This window comes from Salvelinus sp. IW2-2015, linkage group LG20, assembly GCF_002910315.2.
Source record: "Salvelinus sp. IW2-2015 linkage group LG20, ASM291031v2, whole genome shotgun sequence".
Lineage (NCBI taxonomy): Eukaryota > Metazoa > Chordata > Actinopteri > Salmoniformes > Salmonidae > Salvelinus > Salvelinus sp. IW2-2015.
Genome location: NC_036860.1, coordinates 28,346,836 through 28,367,896, shown reverse-complemented (window position 1 = coordinate 28,367,896; position 21,061 = coordinate 28,346,836). Strand labels below are relative to the sequence as shown.

At 43.2% G+C, this 21,061-nt stretch overlaps 1 protein-coding gene across 4 annotated transcripts in view; it reads right to left on the bottom strand.

Moving 5' to 3' along the window:
* Positions 1 to 18,612, bottom strand: part of LOC111981042 (probable E3 ubiquitin-protein ligase DTX2) — a 35,468-nt gene extending 16,856 nt beyond the window's left edge. Inside the window, exons 1-7 of one of the 4 annotated variants that reach the window (XM_070449327.1) lie at positions 17,507 to 18,612; positions 15,171 to 15,756; positions 6,905 to 6,963; positions 5,268 to 5,420; positions 3,687 to 3,754; positions 2,308 to 2,469; positions 36 to 1,069 (exon numbers count right to left, since the gene is read on the bottom strand). In XM_070449327.1, coding sequence (XP_070305428.1) covers positions 851 to 1,069; positions 2,308 to 2,469; positions 3,687 to 3,754; positions 5,268 to 5,420; positions 6,905 to 6,963; positions 15,171 to 15,756; positions 17,507 to 17,819 — 1,560 coding nt within the window. In that variant the 5' untranslated portion in view covers positions 17,820 to 18,612 and the 3' untranslated portion in view covers positions 36 to 850. Of the gene's footprint in view, positions 1 to 35; positions 1,070 to 2,307; positions 2,470 to 3,686; positions 3,755 to 5,267; positions 5,421 to 6,904; positions 6,964 to 15,170; positions 15,757 to 17,506 lie in introns of those variants that run through there. The other 3 variants (XM_070449329.1, XM_024012165.2, XM_024012166.2) reach the window with 3 other exon arrangements.
* Between the last annotated feature and the right edge of the window lie 2,449 nt (positions 18,613 to 21,061).

The window sequence follows — 21,061 nt, the reverse complement described above, 5'->3', positions numbered from 1 at the left end:
CGAACTGCTTTGCTTTATCTTGGCCAGGTCGCAATTGTAAATGAGAACGTGTTCTCAATTTGCCTACCTGGTTAAATAAAGGTGAAATAAATAAATAAAAATTTTATAAAGTGTTTTCTTGCGTCAAACACCATAACATTTTCAGTCACCTCCTTGTCTGAAAGACAAGTGGATAAACAGGTTAATGTCAATCCCGGCATATTTTTTTTCTAAAGTCCTATGGAATATAGGACTACATTGAACACCACACATTGGCTGCTACTATAGCCTCAAGGATAGAGCAGCTATTTACATGTTAACATGTTACAGGGTGCATTTTCTCCATTGTTTTTGATGGTAGGCCACTCTGGCAGGCCTACATTATGATCTAAAAGCCTACTTGGCCACTGTTAAAACTAACTTAAAGTGGGTGCAGCCTCAGTGTTCACAGTAAACACGCGCTGGAAGTTGCACAGAATTTTCAAAGTTCAAGTTTGCGGTCAGCAGACCTGAAATTTGCTCAGTGCCGGAAAAAAATTGAGAGAACATTGCTTACAGGAGCAATTAGGGTTAAGTGCCTTGCTCAAGGGCACAGCGACATTTTTCACCTAGTCTGCTGGGGTATTCCAACCAGCGGCCTTTCGGTTACTGGCCCAATGATCTTAACCAGTAGGCTTGGTGACGGGGAAGATGGATGAGAATACTGACATGAGGGGAAGGCGCATGTCCAATCCCGCATCTGTATCTCTTGGCCCATCTGAATGGTATGATTTCAGTCAGAAAGAATCTTAGGATAGTGGCAAGCCTCGTTTTTGTTACTGCATCGATGGAGCAAAAGCCTGCATGCACACTTGCCCGGAGTAAGATATGCTCACCCCAGACTCAGTGTGTTAATGAGTGAGTGGTGTGTGTGTGTGTGTGTGTCTACCTGTATCCCAGGGGGGATGCTGTAAATTATCTGGATAGTTCCACAGTCTGGGTGGCCGGGGAGGGACTGTGCGATACTATAGATCTCCATCTTGCCCTTGGGCTGGGTCCCCGTCTTCTCCCCATAGATTGTCTTGCATGACGGGCACTGGAGGCTGCCATCCTGGAAGGGGATAGAGTCAGAAACGCAGATTTTCTTTAAAAATAACCCATGTTAGTGACTGCTTACACTCAAATGATAAGGTACACCAATCTAGTACCATTTCCTCCAGAACAGCCTGAATTCATCGGGGCATGGACTACTAGATATGGCGTTCAAACGTTTCACAATTTGTATCAAGGGCCCTAACATGTGCCAGGAAAACATGGCTCATAGCATTACACCACCAGCCTGTACCGTTGACACTAGGCAGGATGGGGCCCATGAACTCTTGTTGCTTACGCCAAATCCTGACTGCCATCAGCATGACGGAACAGGAACCGGGATTCATCGGTACAGGCAATGTTTTTCCACTGCTCAGTAGTCCAGTGTTGGTGATCACATGTCCACTGGAGCCGCTTCTTGTTTTTAGCTGGTAGGAGTGCAACCCGGTGTGGTCGTTTACTGTAATAGCCCATCCGTGACAAGGCCCAACGAGTTGTGCGTTCCGAGATGCCGTTCTGCACACTACTTAGTTGCCTGTTTGTGGACTGCCTGTTAGTTCGCATGATTCTTGCCATTCTCCTTCAACCCCTCACCTCAACGAGCTGTTTTCACCCACAGGACTTCCGCTGACGGGATGTTTGTCTCACCATTCTTGGTAAACCCTAGACACCGTCGTGCGTGAAAATCCCAGGAGGCCGGCCGTTTCTGAGATACTGGAACCAGCACACCTGACACCAACGATCATTCCATGCTCAAAGTCGCTTAGGTCACTTGTTTTGCCCATTCTAACATTCAACCAAACAGTAACTGAATGCTTCGATGCCTGTCTGCTTTATGTAGCAAGCCACAGCCACGTGACTCACTGTCTGTAGGAGTTCACCATCTTCTTGAACATTCCAACTGGCCAATGAGTGTATAAGAATATCACCATAAACTAAAATGTTAGCCTGAGTTCACCATATGTAATAGTGTTTATGATATGTTGTGGGTAACACTTAACTTTTAGCCTGCAGTTATAATGCTTCATTACTGTAACTATTCAGTCTGTTTAAAATTTAAAATAGTCGTTGCTATAAATGAGAATGTGTTCAGTCAACTTACCTGGTAAAATAAATAAAAAGCAAGTACATGCCTTTATCGTTCCTTAAGTCATATTTTACTTAATGTCTATTTAGGACAATATGTGGGCTCATGTCATCCAAGCAAGCCATTGAATTACAATTGAAAGTCATTATTAGGATCTCTGTGGCGCCCACCTTGGTTCCATTGTTGTACATGGCAAGCATGCAGAGCATGTGCAAGGTGTGTCCACACTTGGTGAACTTTCCCACAGCGCCGGGTGGGATGGATTGTGCTCCCTCGGACGCCACGGCGTAATCCGACGGACACGAGAGCCGGTCCATACAGATGATGCAGTCCTAAAACCACAGAGACATTATATTAAGGTGTGAAAGTAGATTTAATTTCTTCCCGTTACACGGAGGTCTGTACGCACACTTGCACGGGCATTACATTTATGGTCTTAAAAGTAAAAGATTTGCCATTTAAGAGTTAGATTTAAATGTGGCATAAACAACCAGTCATGTTGTCATCAGTTTGTCAAACAAATCACTTCAAAAGACTCCTGTAGGCTACCTGTGCACGTTCATCCACTCAAATAACTCAAGCATCCAAACATTGCACTGTGCAACCGCCATTTGATAAATGGAAAGAGACATTGTTATAAAACATCAAAAAGTGTAGGCCTAATTACATTCAGCGATTGTCATTAGGCCTTCACTTGTAGCCTTAATTGATTGATGCCTCCACTGCTGTCCCTGCTCGCCTCAGTCAGTCATTGCTGCCTTAGCAAAAAATTCGGTGTTCTCGACAAGCCACACCGCATTGAGTCCATAAGCACATTTTTCACATGGTAGTAATACATGAGGGTGTAATAGCATCTTAGTTCATTTTCCACTATTTCATTTGCCGAGAATCTGTACCAGACCATACCTACTGTCACCCCAGGTTATGCTGTACATGTAATTACATGATAACAAGAATGACAGGATCTGTATATGATATTATATCATGAGTCTATAAATTGAGGTTGGGATGACTTGGTGTTATGGATGGAGTATTGTTTATTTCTATGCAAAACTGCAGTTGTCTTGTTCAAACTACTTTAGAAATAACCTGTGTTCATTTTAGAGCAATCATATTTCTTCCAACTTGCATATTGCACTTTCTCTGAAAAATAAATGTTTAGTATAAAAAATAAATAATTTAAAAAATAATACATTTAAAAAATCACCTGTGTCATACGAATGAATCATCTTCACAAAATGGTTTCAAAACATCTGAGATGAACTATACCTGCTTTTGTTTGCATATAGTTTATTTCATGCCTACCGTGATTCAGTGTACCAGAACGAGGAAACATGACTGATTCTCCTGCAAGAGCCCTTCTTCCGTGAGTGTTGAGTAAAGAGGGCGGGGAGAAGTTTTCCTAGGTACAGATCTAGTGGAAACCTAACCTTAACCATTAGTGGGGAAAATGCTAAAATGACCAAAGATAAGCATCTAGGGGCAACTTCACCCCACACCAATAGAAAGAGGCGAGGGAGGAGGGGGTCTTTGACATTGAAATGCGTACCTCGTCTTGAGCAGAGGCCACTTCCTCCATGTAGCGGTGAATGACATCCTCTGGTTTCTGTGCTGGGGCTGAGGGAACAGCGGACAATGAACAGAGTTGGAGACACCCACCAGACGACAGACAAAAACCACACTCAGGCCCTCAATTTACAGACAGGACATACAACACAGGAGGGATTATAATAAGAAATTAAATAGAAAATGTGGTCTTTAGTATTGCTTTTTTAAAACCATTTCAGTGGAAACTAGTGGTAGCTTAGTTGTTTTGCAGTTTGCTATTGAACACATTATGTTCACCCCCCCAAAAATTGCGATTTTATAGCATATAGTTAATCCTAAAACATTTTAACTGACAATTTCACTTTGTTGTATTTTATATTACTGCAGAAATAACCGACTCATCCTGCAGATGTAGCCTACACATCTTCACTGCAGCTCAAACTTTAGGCCGGCTTCGTTGGCAAATCTGTACCATACAAAAGCACTGCTCGAAGATGTAACATGAGTCGACAGATTGAGGCACACAGTATTAATGCATGACAGTTGTGGATGAACGGGAGAGAAAAGGGTTAGAGATTGACACTTATCCACCAATGTACCAAAAGCACCCTCTTCCTTCGTTAGGGGCTGATGTGTCCCAAATGCCACCCTATTCACAACATAGGGCTCTGTTCAAAATGTGTGCACTATGGGGAATAGGGTGCCATTTGGGATGAAGCTTCATTGTTAGATGATTTGTGAGTATCAGTCTGTTCTGGAACAGCTACAGGGTGTCAGCAACTCAGCGTTGAGTTTAGGGGTTCTGTTGTGAGCTGCAACCTTTGTAACCAAATAGCAAGATTAGGGCCTAGTTCACACCCCTGTTTGTTAGCTAATGAACACTGTCGACTGCCAAGCAACATCACAACACTGATTTGTGGATAGGATAGAAATGATTGAGTCACAGATTGGCAAATGATTCTTACAGAGAAAGTGAGCATTGGAATGCGATAGAGAGCATACGTAAAAGGAAAAATAAAAGGAAGCTATACAAGCCTGCAGAAAATCTAAACACTGCCTTTGATGCCATTCAGGTTAAGAACACAATATTTGATTTTAAAAGGATAAGTTTGATATTTTTACAATTTATTGATAGATTGTTCCTTAACCTGAAAGTAGTGTGAGCCAGGAGAAAATGTAAATCGATGGTTCAGGACCAATTTTAGCCACCGTTAGCTGAAAGTCAATGGGAGTGATAGGGACACAGTGCAATGTCCATGTTTTTAGGCAAATCACCTTTAAGTCAAACCAAGTAGAATTCAGTTTCCCCCCACCACTCCCATTGATTCTAAGAATTGTGTATTGAATAGTGAGATCCTAACTGAGTGAGAATAGGAATTACTGGCTCGGATGTCTCCAAGGTTTCACAAGGCAGGCATTTGTTTTTAACCACATGGCACATACAAAATATCAACATACATAACAAGCCAAGTATTCCAACTTATGGATTTGGGATGACAACAATGGAAAGCATTGGATGTGACGAAGCACAGAGCTGGATGCAAGCCAATAGGGAGTTGGTGGGGGAAGGTGGCGTAGCTACCTGTCCTGTGCTGCCTCTTTTCCCTCCTAACCGAGCTGCGACTTTTGGAGCCCGCGGGCCTGCTGCTGCTGCTGGGGGGAGGAGGAGCGGAGGAGGGGGCACTCATGAAGCGCACGCCGAGTCCCACTGCTGACATCAAAATGGAGGCCATGCCTGGAGTGGGTGGCCAGGGGAGGACCGGTGGAGACATGCAGAGGGGGTGGGGGTCGGAAGGGGATCGGGACCAAAGGGATGCGACATGGTGGATAAAGCAGTGACTGACTGGTGGGAAAAGAGGGCGTGTATTGGGAAGTTTGGGAAGCTTCCAGACCAATTCTGCTTGGTCTAAATAGAGAACATCGGATTCAGGAATAAGAAGTCATTTGGATTCAATGTTTGTACAGTAAAGAAAATGTGTTTGACTAACATTCAGACGTAATAAATGTGGGCTGATGTGATAAATGCACCGATTTCCTTTTTAAAGCCATATTGTAAGGTTCTGCCTCGATTCTGGACAGCATTTAGCCAGGTGGTTAAGAGCGTTGGACCAGTAACTGAATGGTTGCCGATTCGAATCCCTGAACCAACTAGGTGGGAAAAAATCTGTTATTTCATTAAGGGTACGTTTTAAAAAGAGGAATACCAGCACACAAACAAATATTTACAAATGTGACAAGAAAATCTTCAAAAATGATCTCTACATTGGCTCTCTTCAAAACATTTTAGCTAAAGCCCAACTGGACCAAAAGCGTTCACATGCAAAGGAAGCGGAATTGCTGTTGGTCACACATGCAGATATATGCTCAGTCTGTCTCTGGAGGCCTCTCTGCTGGCTCAACGGGAATGAGATTTTTTTTGCGTAAAAAGATAAACTGCTAGCTAGGACATTTTGGACATTGCGAAATAACCATATAACAAATAAAATAAACGGTTTGGATAAAACGACAACACCCTTAAGTGTAACGAAAATAATCTAACAAGAAAAAATKTAACTTTTGCTTTAACTATCCCTTTTCATTAAGACCACAAACCTCAGACTACCCTGGAAAATAAACGACATCATGGGCTGGGCAACTGACAAGAACCAAGCCTGGTTGGAGCACAACAGGGCCTGGTCTGTGGAGATTGTACACAGCGATAAACTGAGATGCTAGGCTAGTTGTCTAGAGAGACACAATGGCTTTCACACCATAGACAGTGACAGGCCATTGCCATGAAATCACAAAAGAGTTCTCTGTATCACTGCTTTAATGACTGGTCAACAAAAGCTGTGCCTCTAAAATCTGTCAGGTCTATCAGATAAGCTTACTAAAACACACAATTGCTGAACAGTGCTGTCAAATGTGTAGCCTGTTTCTGGTGTATCAGCCATCTTTGTTAMGACATTAGCTTGCCATAGGCTACACATTTGGCTGAAACAAAGTACGTCAACGAACATCGATTTTAGAACTTATGGAGTGTGAAAACGCAACACTTTTTCACCCTCTTACTTTCAAACTGAGACGTAAACTCATGGAGCAGACAGTTCTGCCATCGTCAACAAGAAAAACAATGCTTCACCSAAACCGCTAGAATTCACATGGATGGGGACTAAGAATACAGGTAGTACCACCCATGGGGGAAGTGAAAATTGGATGAATTACTTGGGACCTCTTTACCTGCCAGGGCTGAGCTCACACTGGTGGATCCATTCAGTTGCACAGGGATGGCGGGGATACTGTGGCAGAGGAAACAGGAAAACAGACATTAACGGAGCATGGTGGAGGCCAAAAGGCACACATACGAATCTGTACACACCATTGCATAAGCAATCAAGTGAAAAACTGATGTGGTGGTTTCTTTTTTTTTCTCTTTACTCTAGACACTGCAGAATCCATCCACGATATCATCTATATTGAATAGTTCTGCGGCCTGTCACTGCAGGTTAACAAGTATATCAATTATAATACTAAAAGGTTACGATTTGAATTTCTCAACTTTTGAGATTCTAAACTAAAAAGCTAGGAAATCCACAGAAGATAAATGGCCTTCCTCTGATTAATGATGGATGGAAAGCTAGCGTGGCCTTGCTAAAACATGCCTGCCTGTGTTCAGAATTGAACCTGCCCCCATGAGGAGGAGAACAATGGACCCCCAAAAATCTGGCTTTCCTGCTCCACGTCAGACAAAGGCCAGGGGGACTGTGGTGCACTGTGYAGTATTTCCTCCTGGTTTCCAAAACTGTCATGTTGTTCCACTGAGGCCTGTGTTCAGTGGTGCCCAAGAGAGAGCAGAGCAAAAGCAGAGAAGTCCTGCTGMAAGTATTCCAGAACACATGCAGAGAGGGCCTACCGCAGTTACGCATATCTAGTGTAGCGATACCTAAAGTGTGTATATGTATATAGTACCAGTCAAATATTTGGACACACTCATTCTAGGATTTTTCTATCTTTTTCTACATTGTAGAATAATAGTGTAGACGTCAAAACTATGAAATAACACATATGGAATCATGTAGTAAGCAAAAAAGTGTATATTTTAGATTCTTCAAAGTAGCCACCATTTGCCTTGATAACAGCTTTGCACACTCTAGGCATTCTCTCAACCAGCTTCGTGAGGTACTCACCTGGAATGCATTTCAATTAACCGATGTGCCTTGTTAAAAGTTAATTTGTGGAATTTATTTAGCATAGTGGTTAGAGCGTTGGGCCAGTAACCGAAAGGTTGCTAGATCAAATCCCCGAGCTGACAAGGTAAAAATCTGTCGTTCTGCCCCTGAACAAGGCAGTTAACCCACTGCTCCTAGGCCGTCACTGTAAATAAGAATTTGTTCTTAACTGACTTGCCTAGTTAAATAAAWWAAAATTAAACGTCATTCTTAAAGCAACACAGTTGTGTTGTGACAAGGTAGGGGTGGTATACAGAAGATAGCCCTATTTGGTAAAATACCAAGTCCATATTATGGCAAGAACAGCTCACATAAGCAAAGAGAAACGACAGTCCATCATTACATTAAGACATGAAGGTCAGTCAATCCAGAAAATGTCAAGAACTTTGAAAGTTTCTGCAAGTGCAGTCGCAAAAACCATCAAGCGCTATGATGAACCTGGCTCTCATGAGGACYGCCACGGGAAAGGAAGACCTTGAGTTACCTCTGCTGCAGAGGATACGTTCATTAGAGTTACCAGCCTCAGAAATTGCAGCCCAAATAAATGCTTCAGAGTTCAAGTAACAGACATATCAACATCAACTGTTCAGAGGAGACGGCGTGAATCAGGCCTTCATGGTCGATTGCTGCAAAGAAACCACTACTAAAAGACACCAATTATAAGAAGAGACTTGCTTGGGCCAAGAAACACAAGCCATCAGACCAGGCTAAATCTGTCCTTGGTCTGACGAGTCTAAATGAGATTATTGGGTCCAACACCGTGTCTTTGTGAGACGCAGAGTACGTAAACGGATGATCTCTGCATGTGTGGTTCCCACCGTGAAGCACAGAGGTGGTGTTGTAATGGTGCTTTGCTGGTAACACTGTTARTGATTTATTTAGAATTCAAGGCACACTTAACCAGCATGGCTACCACAGCATTCTACAGCGATACGCCATCCCATCTGGTTTGTGCTTAGTGGGATTATTATTTGTTTTTCAACATGAAAATGACCCAACAGGCTGTGTAAGGGCTATTTAACCAAGGAAAGTGATGGAGTGCCGCATCASATGACCTGGACTCCACAACCACCCGATCTCAAGCCAATTGAGAAGGTTTGGGATGAGTTGGAAGGAAAAGCAGCAAACAAATGCGCAACATATTTACATTTTAAAAATGTATTTAACTAGGCAAGTTAGTTATGAAGAAATTCTTATTTTATAATGACGGAATACCCCAGCCAAACCCTCCTCTAACCCAGACGACACTTGGCCAATTGTGCGCAGCCCTATGGGACTCTCGATCACGGCCGGATGTGATACAGCCCGGGATCGAACCAGGGTGTGGTGATGCCTCTAGCACTGCAAGGCATTGCCTTAGACCACTGCGCCACTCAAGGAGCACAAAATATATRGGAACTCCTTCAAGACTGTTGGGAGAACGCCAAGAGTGTGCAAAGCTGTCATCAAGGCAAAGGGTGGCTCTTTTAAAGATTCTAAAATATATTGATYTGTTTAACACTWTTTTGCATCCTACATGTTTCCAAATGGTTTATTTCATAGTGTTGATTTCTGCTCTCTTATTCTACAAAGTAAGTAGACAATAGTAAAAATAAACTTGTGTGGTACTGTATATACAATTGAAGTCGGAAGATGGACATATCAGTCTTAGTTGGTGTCATTAAAACTCGTTTTTCAACAACTCCACACATTTCTGTGATAACAAACTATAGTTTTGGCAAGTTGGTTAGGACATCTACTTTGTTCATGACAAGTCATTTTTCCAACAATTGTTTACAGACAGATTATTTCACTATCACAATTCCAGTAAGTCAGAAGTTTACATACATTAAGTTGAACTATGCCTTTAAACATCTTGGAAAAATCCAGAAAATGTCATGGCTTTAGAAGCTTCTGATAGGCTAATTGACATAATTTGAGTCATTGGAGGTGTACCTGTGATGTATTTCAAGGCCTACCTTCAAACTCAGTGCCTCTTTGCTTGACATCATGGGAAAATCAAAAGAAGTCAGCCAAGACCACAGAAAAAACATTGTAGACCTCCACAAGTCTGGTTCATCCTTGGAGCAATTTCAAACGCCTGAAGGTACCACGTTCATCTGTACAAACAATAGTACGCAAGTATAAACACCAATGCGACCACACACGCCGACATATCTCGCTGAGAAGGAAAGTGAGAAACATGCGTTCCGTCTCCTAGAGATGAACGTACTTTTGTGCGAAAAGTGCAAATCAATCCCAGAACAACAGCAAAGGACCTTGTGAAGATGCTGGAGGAAACAGGTACAAAAGTATCTATATCCACAGTAAAACGAGTCCTATATCGACATAACCTGAAAGGCCGCTCAGCAAGGAAGAAGCCACTACTCCAAAACCGCCAGACTACGGTTTGCAACTGCACATGGGGACAAAGATTGTACTTTTTGGAGAAATGTCCTCTGGTCTGATGAAACAAAAATAGAACTGTTAGAACATAATGACCATCGTTATGTTTGGAGGAAAAATGGGGATGCTTGCAAGCCGAAGAACACCATCCCAACAGTGAAGAACAGGGGTGGCAGCATCATGTTGTGGGGGTGCTTTGCTGCAGGAGGGACTGGTGCACTTCACAAAATAGATGGCATCATGAGGGAGGAGAATTGTGTGGATATATTGAAGCAACATCAAGACATCAGTCAGGAAGTTAAAGCTTGGTCACAAATGGGTCTTCCAAAAGGACAATGACCACAAGCATACTTCCAAAGTTGTGGCAAAATGGCTTAAGGACAACAAAGTCAAGGTATTGGAGTGGCCATCACAAAGCCCTGACCTCAGTCCTATAGAAAATGTTTGGGCAAAACTGAAAAAGTGTGCAAGGGGGACTACAAAACTGACTCAGTTACACCAGCTCTGTCAGGAGGAATGGGGCAAAATTCACCCAACTTATTGTGGGAAGCTTGTGGAAGGCTAACTGAAACGCTTGACCAAGTTAAACAATTTAAAGGCTATGCTACCAAAAAGGCTATGCTACCAAAAACAAATTGGGTTTATGTCAAGTTCTGACCCACTGGGAATGTGATGAAAGAAATAAAAGCTGAAATAAATCACTCTATTATTCTGACATTTCACATTCTTAAAATAAAGTGGTGATGTTAACTGACCTAAGACATTTTTACTAGGATTAAATGTCAGGAATTGTGAAAAACTGAGTTTAAATGTATTTGGCTAAGGTGTATGTAAACTTCGACTTCAACTGTAATATATATATTTTTAATACTGTASGTAGCGTTAGCTACCGGTAGTCRTCTGTACCTGCTCCAAAACGGCACTATTTTTCATCCTATAACTTTTGTTCAGCATCTTTTTAAATAGTGAGCTAACATGTTTATCATCACTTTTATTTYCCTGACTGATCAAAACTCATTCTCTCATCCCTCTGCAGCAGATATATAGTGAGCAATATTTGGGGCATCAAATAGCAATACATATAGAACCCTGAGAATTGCAATACAAGCCTATGTATTGCGATACTATCGTATTGTGAGGTCCTTGGCAATTCCCAGCCCTAATCCAGTGCGTCAGATACAGTGCCTTTGGAAAGTATTGTGACCCATTGAACCTTTTCCMMAAWWWWTTACGTTACAGCCTTATTTTAAAATGGATTAAATCGTTTTTTCACCCCCCTCATCAATATACACACAATACCCCATAATGACAAAGCAAAAACAAGTTTAGAAATGTATCAAAAATAAAAACTGATATCATATTTACATAAGTATTCAGACCCTTTACTCAGTACTTYGTAGAAGCACCTTTGGCAGCGATTTCAGCCTCGAGTCATCTTGGGTATCACGCTACAAGCTTGGCACACCTATATTTGGGGAATTTCTCCCATTTTTCTCTGCAAATGCTCTCAAGCTCTGTCAGGATGGATGGGGAGCGTCGCTGCACAGCTATTTTCAGGTCTCTCCAGAGATATTAGATCAGGTTCAAGTCCGGCTTCTGGCTGGGCCACTCAAAGACATTCAGAGACTTGTCCCAAAGCCACTCCTGAATTGTCTTGGCTGTGTGCTTAGGGTCGTTATCCTGTTGGAAAGGAACATCGTTGCCCCAGTTTGAGGTCCTGAGCGCTCTGTAGCAGGTTTTCATCTTTTCCTTGATCCTGACTAGTCTGTCAGTCTCTGCCTCTGAAAAACATCCCCAAAGCATGTTGCTGCCACCACCATACTTCACCTTTGGGATGGTTCCAGGTTTCCTCCAGAAATTATGCTTGCCATTCAGGCCAGAGGTCAAACTTGGTTTCATCAGACCATCAAATCTTGTTTCTCATGGTCAGAGTCTTTAGATGCCTTTTGGCAAACGCCAAGTGGAATGTCATGTGCCTTTTACTGAGGAGTGTCTTCCATCTCGCCACTACCATAAAKGCCTGATTGGTGGAGTGCTRCAGAGATKGTTRTGTTTSTAGAAGGTTCACCCATCTCCAYAGAGGAACTCTGGAGCTCTGTCAGAGAGAGCATTGGGTTCTTGTGACCTTTCTSACCAAGGCCTTTCTTTCCCGATTGCTCAGTTTGTCCGAGCGGCTAACTCTAGGAAGCGTATTGGTGGTTCCGAAACTTCTTCCATTTAAGAATGGAGGCCACTAAGTTCTTGGGGACCTTCAATATTGCATACATTTTTTTGGTACCCTTCCCCAGATCTGTGCCTCGACACAATCCTGTCTCAGAGCTCTACAAACAATTCCTTCAACCTCATGGCTTGGTTTTTGCTCTGACATGCACTGTCAACTGTGGGACCTTATACAGACAGGTGTGTGCAGTTCCAAATCATGTCCAATCAATTGAATTTACCACAGGTGGACTTAGGGCTGGGCGATAAATCAATAATTAAAGGTAATTACTTCCCTCAATAACGATATAAAAACGTTTAGATTCATTTTCGATAAGGTCGATATAGAATAATTAGGTACAGCAGTCCATTTCACCTCTGACGCAGCAGGAACGTGCGGAGAAGTGACAATATGCACGTGGAGAGGTATACGCCCACAAAAAAACACTTAACACCTCAAGTGATGGATTAGCCACTATTAACCACAAAAAATGAGTGATGTAGGCGAAAACAGTGATAGCCATGGAGAAGGAGCAGCTTCAAACGAAGAAATTATTGATAAAAAGGGTTAAACTGTTTCAGTAATTTGGAAGTGGTTTGGCTTTTTGAAGTCCGACAAAGAGCAGAGCAATGTTCGGTGGAAATTGTGCCGTAGACAGATGGCTACGAAGTCTGGTAATACGACAAACCTTTTTCAACATCTGAAGCAAAATCACTCTTTGGAACATGCAGCGAAGTTTGAGTTTGCGCCACGGTATTGATGAATGTCCCTTAAGCACCAGCCAATCTAGGAATGTTTGCCCGAAGCAGTCAACACTGACAGTGTTTATGCCTACAAGCAAACATCGAAAAGACAAAGACATCCCAAATGCTATTATGCATTGCATTGCTAAGGACATGCTACCAATTAGCACAGTCAAAAATGAAGGTTTCAAGAGGCTTATCAATTTAATTGACCCCAGGTACATGCTCCCTGGCCGCAAACATGGAAAATGTTCCTTAAAGTATCATTTTATGTGTAGCTCACATCATTTACATTTTATGGAACCTTTATTTAACTAGGCAAGTCAGTTACGAACAACTTCGGGGAACAGTGTTTAACCGCCTTATTCAGGGGTAGAACGACAGATTTTTAACGTATCAGCTTGGGGATTCGATCTAGCAACCTTTTGTGGCCTGCTGGAGGTCATTTTGCAGGGCTCTGGCAGTGTCTCCTCCTGCTCAAAGGCGGAGGTAGCGGTCCTGCTGCTGGGTTGTTGCCCTCCTACGGCCTCCTCCACGTCTCCTGATGTACTGGCCTGTCTCCTGGTAGCGCCTCCATGCTCTGGACACTACGCTGACAGACACAGCAAACCTTCTTGCCACAGCTCGCATTGATGTGCCATCCTGGATGAGCTGCACTACCTGAGCCACTTGTGTGGGTTGTAGACTCCGTCTCATGCTACCACTAGAGTGAGAGCACCGCCAGCATTCAAAAGTGACCAAAACATCAGCCAGGAAGCATAGGAACTGAGAGAGTGGTCTGTGGTCACCACCTGCAGAATCACTCCTTTATTGGGGGTGTCTTGCTAATTGCCTATAATTTCCACCTTTTGTCTATTCCATTTGCACAACAGCATGTGAAATTTATTGTCAATCAGTGTTGCTTCCTAAGTGGACAGTTGATTTCACAGAAGTGTGATTGACTTGGAGGTTACATTGTGTTGTTTAAGTGTTCCCTTTATTTTTTTGAGCAGTGTATATATTTTTAGAATAAGGCTTTACATAAATTGTGAAAAGGGTGCTGTATCACTTTTCTGAATGCACTTTGTGTGCTTTCTCTCCAAGTTGATAAGGATCTGGAGTAATGTGAATGTTTATGTTCAACATTGCTTAATGCTGCCACTTTTCACTCAAGTTATTTTAAGAATATTTGGCAGGCGCTGTGGGGCATCAAGTCTGCTTCAAAACATTCAGAAATAGTGCCACTAAGGTATTACTGAAAACAAAAGTGCTATATAACCATCACGCGCTTTCGTCCGCGTGCTTTGTTCGTCACATGGTGTGACATAGCCTAGGCCGGCCTACTACAACCAGGGACCACATGGTGATACAACAATTGGAGGAAGTGTGTGTGACACGCAACAGTTGATGTATTGTAACCCTTTAAACATCAGCRGGCGTATTGACCAAGCAGAGCTTTGGGTCACAAATCTTGTTTCCTATCCTGCGTAACACCACTTCCTCTTTAGTGGAGGTCAACAAAACAGCTTATCCTGGTGTTTTCGCACAGTGTTTGTGAATCTTTCAGATTCAGCACTCTATGACATACTGCAGTTTAACCCCAAAACATAACAATATGTCACTCAGCTCAAAATGAAATTATAGATCATAGAAATAAATTGGTTCAAAACAACAATTTGGTCTAAGACTGCGTTTACACAGACAGTCCAATTCTGATCTTTTGCCACTAATTGGTCTTTTGAGAAATCAGATCTGATAATTTGCCAATAATTGGGGAAAAGATCAGAATTGGGCTGCCTGTGTAAACTCTGCGTAAATGTCAATCAGACCATCTATCAGTAGGCTATGCCTTACTCAACTCAAAGATTATTAGTCTAAATGGATAAGCTCCTAAATGAGTCGACTATTACTTTTCAAACAATGTCAACAAAGCCGGTTGAAAAGGCCATAAGATGGACCTGAGGACCCACCTTAAGCCATTGGCACTGGTGGAGAAGGCMAGTTGAGCTCCAGGGAGTTGACTAGCGGAGGGTGCCAGTGGCCAGGGGCCTCCCCACGCCATTCCCCCCACAGAAAGAGGCCTCCTGGGGTAGGGTGAGTACACTGAGGTGGGGTGAGCTCCAGTCGCCCTGCTAGGGACCTGGAGGCTAGGCCGGCTCAGCTGCCCYGACGAGAAGGAGTGGCGCGAGCGGCTGGACATGGGGCCAGTGCTGCTGTGGCTCAGACACTGCTGGCAGGAGCAGGCCGGGCCCGAGTGGATGACGGATGCACCAGATGCCAGTGGGTAGGGGAGRTTACCCTGCCGTCGTACCTGCCGCCGGTAGCCCGTGGCCTTGTTGACCTGGGCCAGCGCCGTGAGGTCCACTATGTAGTTATAGCCGTGTGAGACAATGTCCGCCGTGGCCTGCCGTGCCTGGTAGCTGTGTTCTAGTAGGATAGAAGTGCGAGTCTCGTATGGAGTCCATCCTCCTTCGTCATTCACCCACTCCCAATATACTCCGCTACCCAAGCCTGAGGACTGGGCAAACAATTGACGGCGTACAGACCGCGTTTTCCCTAGAGAGAAAAGAACAAAACTGAATTAATAATGTACTCATGAGGCAAAAGTGCTTTGCACAGAAAACTATGCAATAGACATCAGTGAATGCCAAACTATTTATTTATTATAGTCTTAGTCTAGTAGTAGTGTGGTTCATGATGTCAACTAAGTACACTGAACATCCATTAACACCTGAGCACCGGAGCAAGCGGAGCATCTGCACCCCCACTTTTTAACAAGAAAATKATCATGAGCCATTGGGTAATTTGTCATTTTCAATGATTAATGTTTTGATCTAGTCTGCATTAAAATGGATTGTCCATTTTATATAGAATATGTATGTGGACACCCCTTCAAATGAGTGGACTCTGCTATTTTAGCCACACCCGTTGCTGACAGGTATAAAATTGAGCACACAGTCATGCAATCTCCATAGTCAAACATTGGAGCTCAGTGACTCCCAACGTGGCACCGTCATAGGACGCCACCTTTCCAACAAGTTAGTTCRTCAAATTTCTGCCCTACTAGAGCTGCCCCGGTCAACTGTAAATGCTTTGATTAAGAAGTGGAAACGTCTAGGAGCAACAATGGCTCAGCTGCAAAGTGGTAGGCCAAACAGACTCACAGAACAGGACCGCTGAGTGCTGAAGCCCGTAAAAATAATCTGTCCTTGGTTGCAACACTCAGTACAGAGTTCCAAACTGCCCCTGGAAACAACGTCAGCAAAATAACTGTTCGTCAGGAGCTTCATGAAATGGGTTTCCATGGCCTAACACAAGCCTAAGAWCACCATGAGCAATGCCAARTGTTGAGTGATGGAGTGAGGAATCACACTTCACCATCAGGCAGTCCAACAGACAAATCTGGGTTTGGCAGATAACAGGACAATGCTACCTGCCCCAATGCATTGTGCCAACCATAGAGTTTGGTGGAGGAGGAATAATGGCCTGGGGCTGTTTTTATTGTGTCGGGCTAGGCCCCTTAGTTCCAGTGAAGGGAAATCTTAATGCTACAACATACAATGACATTGTAGATGATTCTGTGCTTCCAACTTTGTGGCAAGAGTTTGGGGAAGGCCCTTTCCTGTTTCAGCATGACAATACCTCTGTGCACAAAGCAAGGTCCATACAGAAATGGTTTGTTGAGATCAGTGTGGAAGCCCTGACCTCAACCCCATCAAACACCCTTGGGATGAATTGATACTCTGACATCAGTGCCCGACCTCACTAATGCACGTGGCTGATAGGAAGCAAGTCCCCGCAATGATCCAACATCTAGTGGAAAGCCTTCCCAGAAGCACAAGCATTTCACTACACYCACAATAACATCTGCTAACCATGTGACCAATAAAAWTTGATTTGAGGAGTGGAGGCTGTTACAGCAGCAAAGGGGGACCAAATGCATATTAATGCACTTGATTTTGGAATTAKATGKTCGATGAGTAACTTAAGTGTCCACATAGTTTTGGTCATGTAGTGTATATCCCTGGCTAATATAATMTCTGTGACATTGCAGTTACAGTTAGCCAGCCAACTAGTTAGCCTAAGAAAACGTTGCCATCGCTGGGAAATAGACAAGCAGCTGACTCTTCGCTATAGCTGTTATCAAGCTAAGCAATGCGATTATGTTTGGTTTATGGTAGCTAACACATGATCACAACAACAGCTAGCTATCTAGCGCTAGCTAGGGCATAAACTAAAGCCAGAAGGCTTCAGTTGAGTTGTAATGYAAAGCATACATAGTAGTGCAGTGGCTTAATTTCCTTACCTGTATCTTGGCGGAACTGCTTCAAGCTTGGTATGTCTATAAGATAAGGCGACAAACTGGGATCTGATTGTCCGAGCCAGATACTGGTGGAGCCAGGACCCCCACCTCTGTGTCCCCGCGAAGAAGAGWAACATTGTTCTATGTAGCCGCTCACCTGGCCGCTGTACGGCCGCCAGACGCCAAGATCATCCTGCCATTCCCATACAACGACCATAGGCTGTGATTGTCCAGGTGCTCCCGAGGTCGGGGTCGAGACAGAGGGTCCATTTCTAGACACATTTCTCCCCACACAGGAGCTAGAGGCAGTGGCCATATCTTGCAGCTACTAGCCAGTGCCAGCTAATGTTACGTCAAATCCAGTAAACGAAACGATAGTTAAAGGAATAAAGCRGAGGCTGGTAAACTAACGTTAGCTAGGTTTAGGAAGTCAGATGGACAAACTACAGGACACCTTGCCAGCTAACGTTATCCCATCAATAAAATGYAACGTTAGCTAGCAAACCAAAATAACAAACGTTTACACGATTAGTCCGCTAACGGTTAGCTAGCAAATTGGCTAACGTTACGCTAGCAAAGCATATTGACTTTACAAGATGGAAWGCTAGCTAGACAGCTAGCTTGGATTCTTAAAATGCCTCATTTTTACAATAAGACTGATTCCAGGTCAGGCGGTAAACGTTCAAGCAAACGTATAAAAAACATTTTGGCGAAGCAATTAATCCTTCGATTCGGAAATGTATGTATCTATGCTAATCATACATTGCATACCAACCCAAACTGGCTAGCCACCAATCTGTCTGAACCACAGAAATAGCAGGGCCTTCACCATTCAACACAATAATAGATACACACTGCGAGGCATAGCTTTACATGACCACGCCCCCGATTAAGGGTACTGTATTGTACTCCCATTACTGTAATTAGCCTAACTTGGGCGTTATCCTAAGTGAACTACTGACGCTTTTTTTTGTCGTTTCAATAAACATTTTCAGCTTCCACAAATTATTTGCATGATACTTATTCAGCCACTAATTTGTTACCCGACCTTCTAACGCTGACAGTAAAGCCGTCGCGTTATACTTATGTCACCGTTTGTTTACTTCTAGCCTTTTCGCCTGTTAGCTGGCTGGCTATCAAGATACATTTATCTAGATCTAATTCGCTAGATGTGTTGTGTAACTACTTCCATGTTTTTGCTTTCCTTGGAAAGGTCGAGGTATTTAGAAAAGTTGATTATTGTTGGCTTGCCTATATATGATGTCCTTTCAACTTGCCAGAGACCGACAAGCTGGGGAGACAACCCTACCAAATGGCCCAAAGTAGCCTATGGYGATAACTMCACCTACTTGGTGGAATCTGCAGGTTTGCATAAATAWCCAAATGCAGAGGAAAATTATAKATGTTATTTTGACCGATACAGCYCACTAGTCTTACTACAAGCTAACGAGCAAGCTTTGTGCAATACACATAGCTAGTCAGATACAAACAAGTGATGAAGTGGTTCGAACAMATAAATGTGTCGAGTAACCGGATCCCACAGCTTTCCATCATCATCGTGGCATAATAGCCTAACCATGAGTTTAGCCTAATCTGGTCCTTGGGCAGTTGATATCATTTAATTTAGTGGTCTTTTCTCCTACTATTGTTCAAACAAAGCGGTATGTAACAGCTTTTCGGCATCTTAAAAGCAGGGTTAGTTATCTACACTGAACAAAAATATAAACAACATGTAAAGTGTTGGTTTCATGAGCTGAAATAAAAGATCCCAGAAATTTTACATATACACAAAAAAGCTTATTTCTCTCACATTTTGTGAACAAATTTGTTTGCATCCCTGTTAGTGAGCGTTTCTGCTTTGCCAAGAAAATCCATCCACCTGACAGGTGTGGCATATCAAGAARCTGATTAAACGGCTTGATCATTACACAGGTGCACCTTGTGCTGTGGACAATAAAAGGCATCTCTACAGATGTCTCAAGTTTTGAGGGAGTGTGCAATTGGCATGCTGACTACAGGAATGTTCACCAAAGCTGTTGCCAGAGAATGAAATGTTAATTTCTCTACCATAAGCCACCTCCAAAGTTGTTTTAGAGAATTTGGCAGTACATCCAACTACCCTCACAACCGCAGACCACATGTAACCACGCCAGCCCAGGACCTCCACATCCGGCTTCTTCACCTACGTGACCGTCTGAGAGCTCATCTGCTTCCTCGTAACCCTGCCCAGGGTGACCTGACTGCAGTTTGGCGTCGTAACCAACTTCAGTGGGCAAATGCTCACTTTTGATTTTTTATTATAATATCTATTTTTTAAATGTAACCTTTATTTAACTAGGCAAGTCAGTTAAGAACAAATTCTTATTTACAATGATGGCCTACACCGGCCAAACCCGGACGACGCTGGGCCAATTGTGCGCCTCCCTATGGGACTCCCAATCACAGCCGGTTGTGATACAGCCTGGATTTGAACCAGGGTGTCTGTAGTGATGCCTCTAGCACTGAGTTGCAGTGCCTTAGACCACTGTGCCACTCAGGAGCCCATRTATGGCCACTGGCACACTGGAGAAGTGTGCTCTTCACAGATGATACACGGTTTCAACTGTRCCAGGCAGATGGCAGACAGCGTGTATGGTGTTGTGTGGGCGAGCGGTTTGCTGATTTCAACGTTGTGAATGGATTGAATGCCCAATGGTAGAGTTTGTTAGGAGAATTAAGTTCTCATGTTCTTTAAACAATTAAATTAAATTACTCAGTCTGCTATATCAGGATTTGTAGGCTACTGATAGAAATAAAAACAGAGGACCAGTCTACAATAGTCAAATGTTTATTTAYGGGAACGTTCTGCCTATCATTTCCGGTACATTGGTCTATATACCTCACATTTCGTCATAAACGTTCCTCCTCCTCTCAGATACAATGGCAACATAGTTCACAAGTMTTCTTCTCATACATTGTCCGCCACCTGTTATACAATCTACTACAAGCCCAAGGTCTCTCCCCTCCCTGGGTGGGGAGACTTCCWTCCCTGTTATCAGTTYCACAGTGGTCACAMGTTGTCTGCCACAGTTCCTTGCTTACCAACAGTCCCTCTTTCTTATGGACAAACATTCTTCATCAGACAGGATATAATTCTGTTAGTTATAATTCTACGTTAAATGTATACATCATTTAGTCATTATTCATAAAATTCCCATAAGTTATGGTATGGGCAGGAATAAGCTACGGACAACAAACACAATTGCATTTTATTAATGGCAATTTGAATGCACAGAGATACCGCRATGAGATCTTGAGGCCCATTGTCGTGCCATTCATCCTCCACCATCACCTCATGTTTCAGCATGATAATGCACAGCCCCATGTCGCAAGGATCTGTACACAATTCCTGGAAGCTGAAAATGTTCCAGTTCTTCCATGGCCTGCGTACTCACCAGACATGTTTGGGATGTACTGGATCGACGTGTACGACAGCGTGTTCTAGTTCCCGCCAATATCCAGCAACTTTGCACAGCCATTGAAGAGGAGTGGGACAACCTTCATTCCACAGGCCACAAT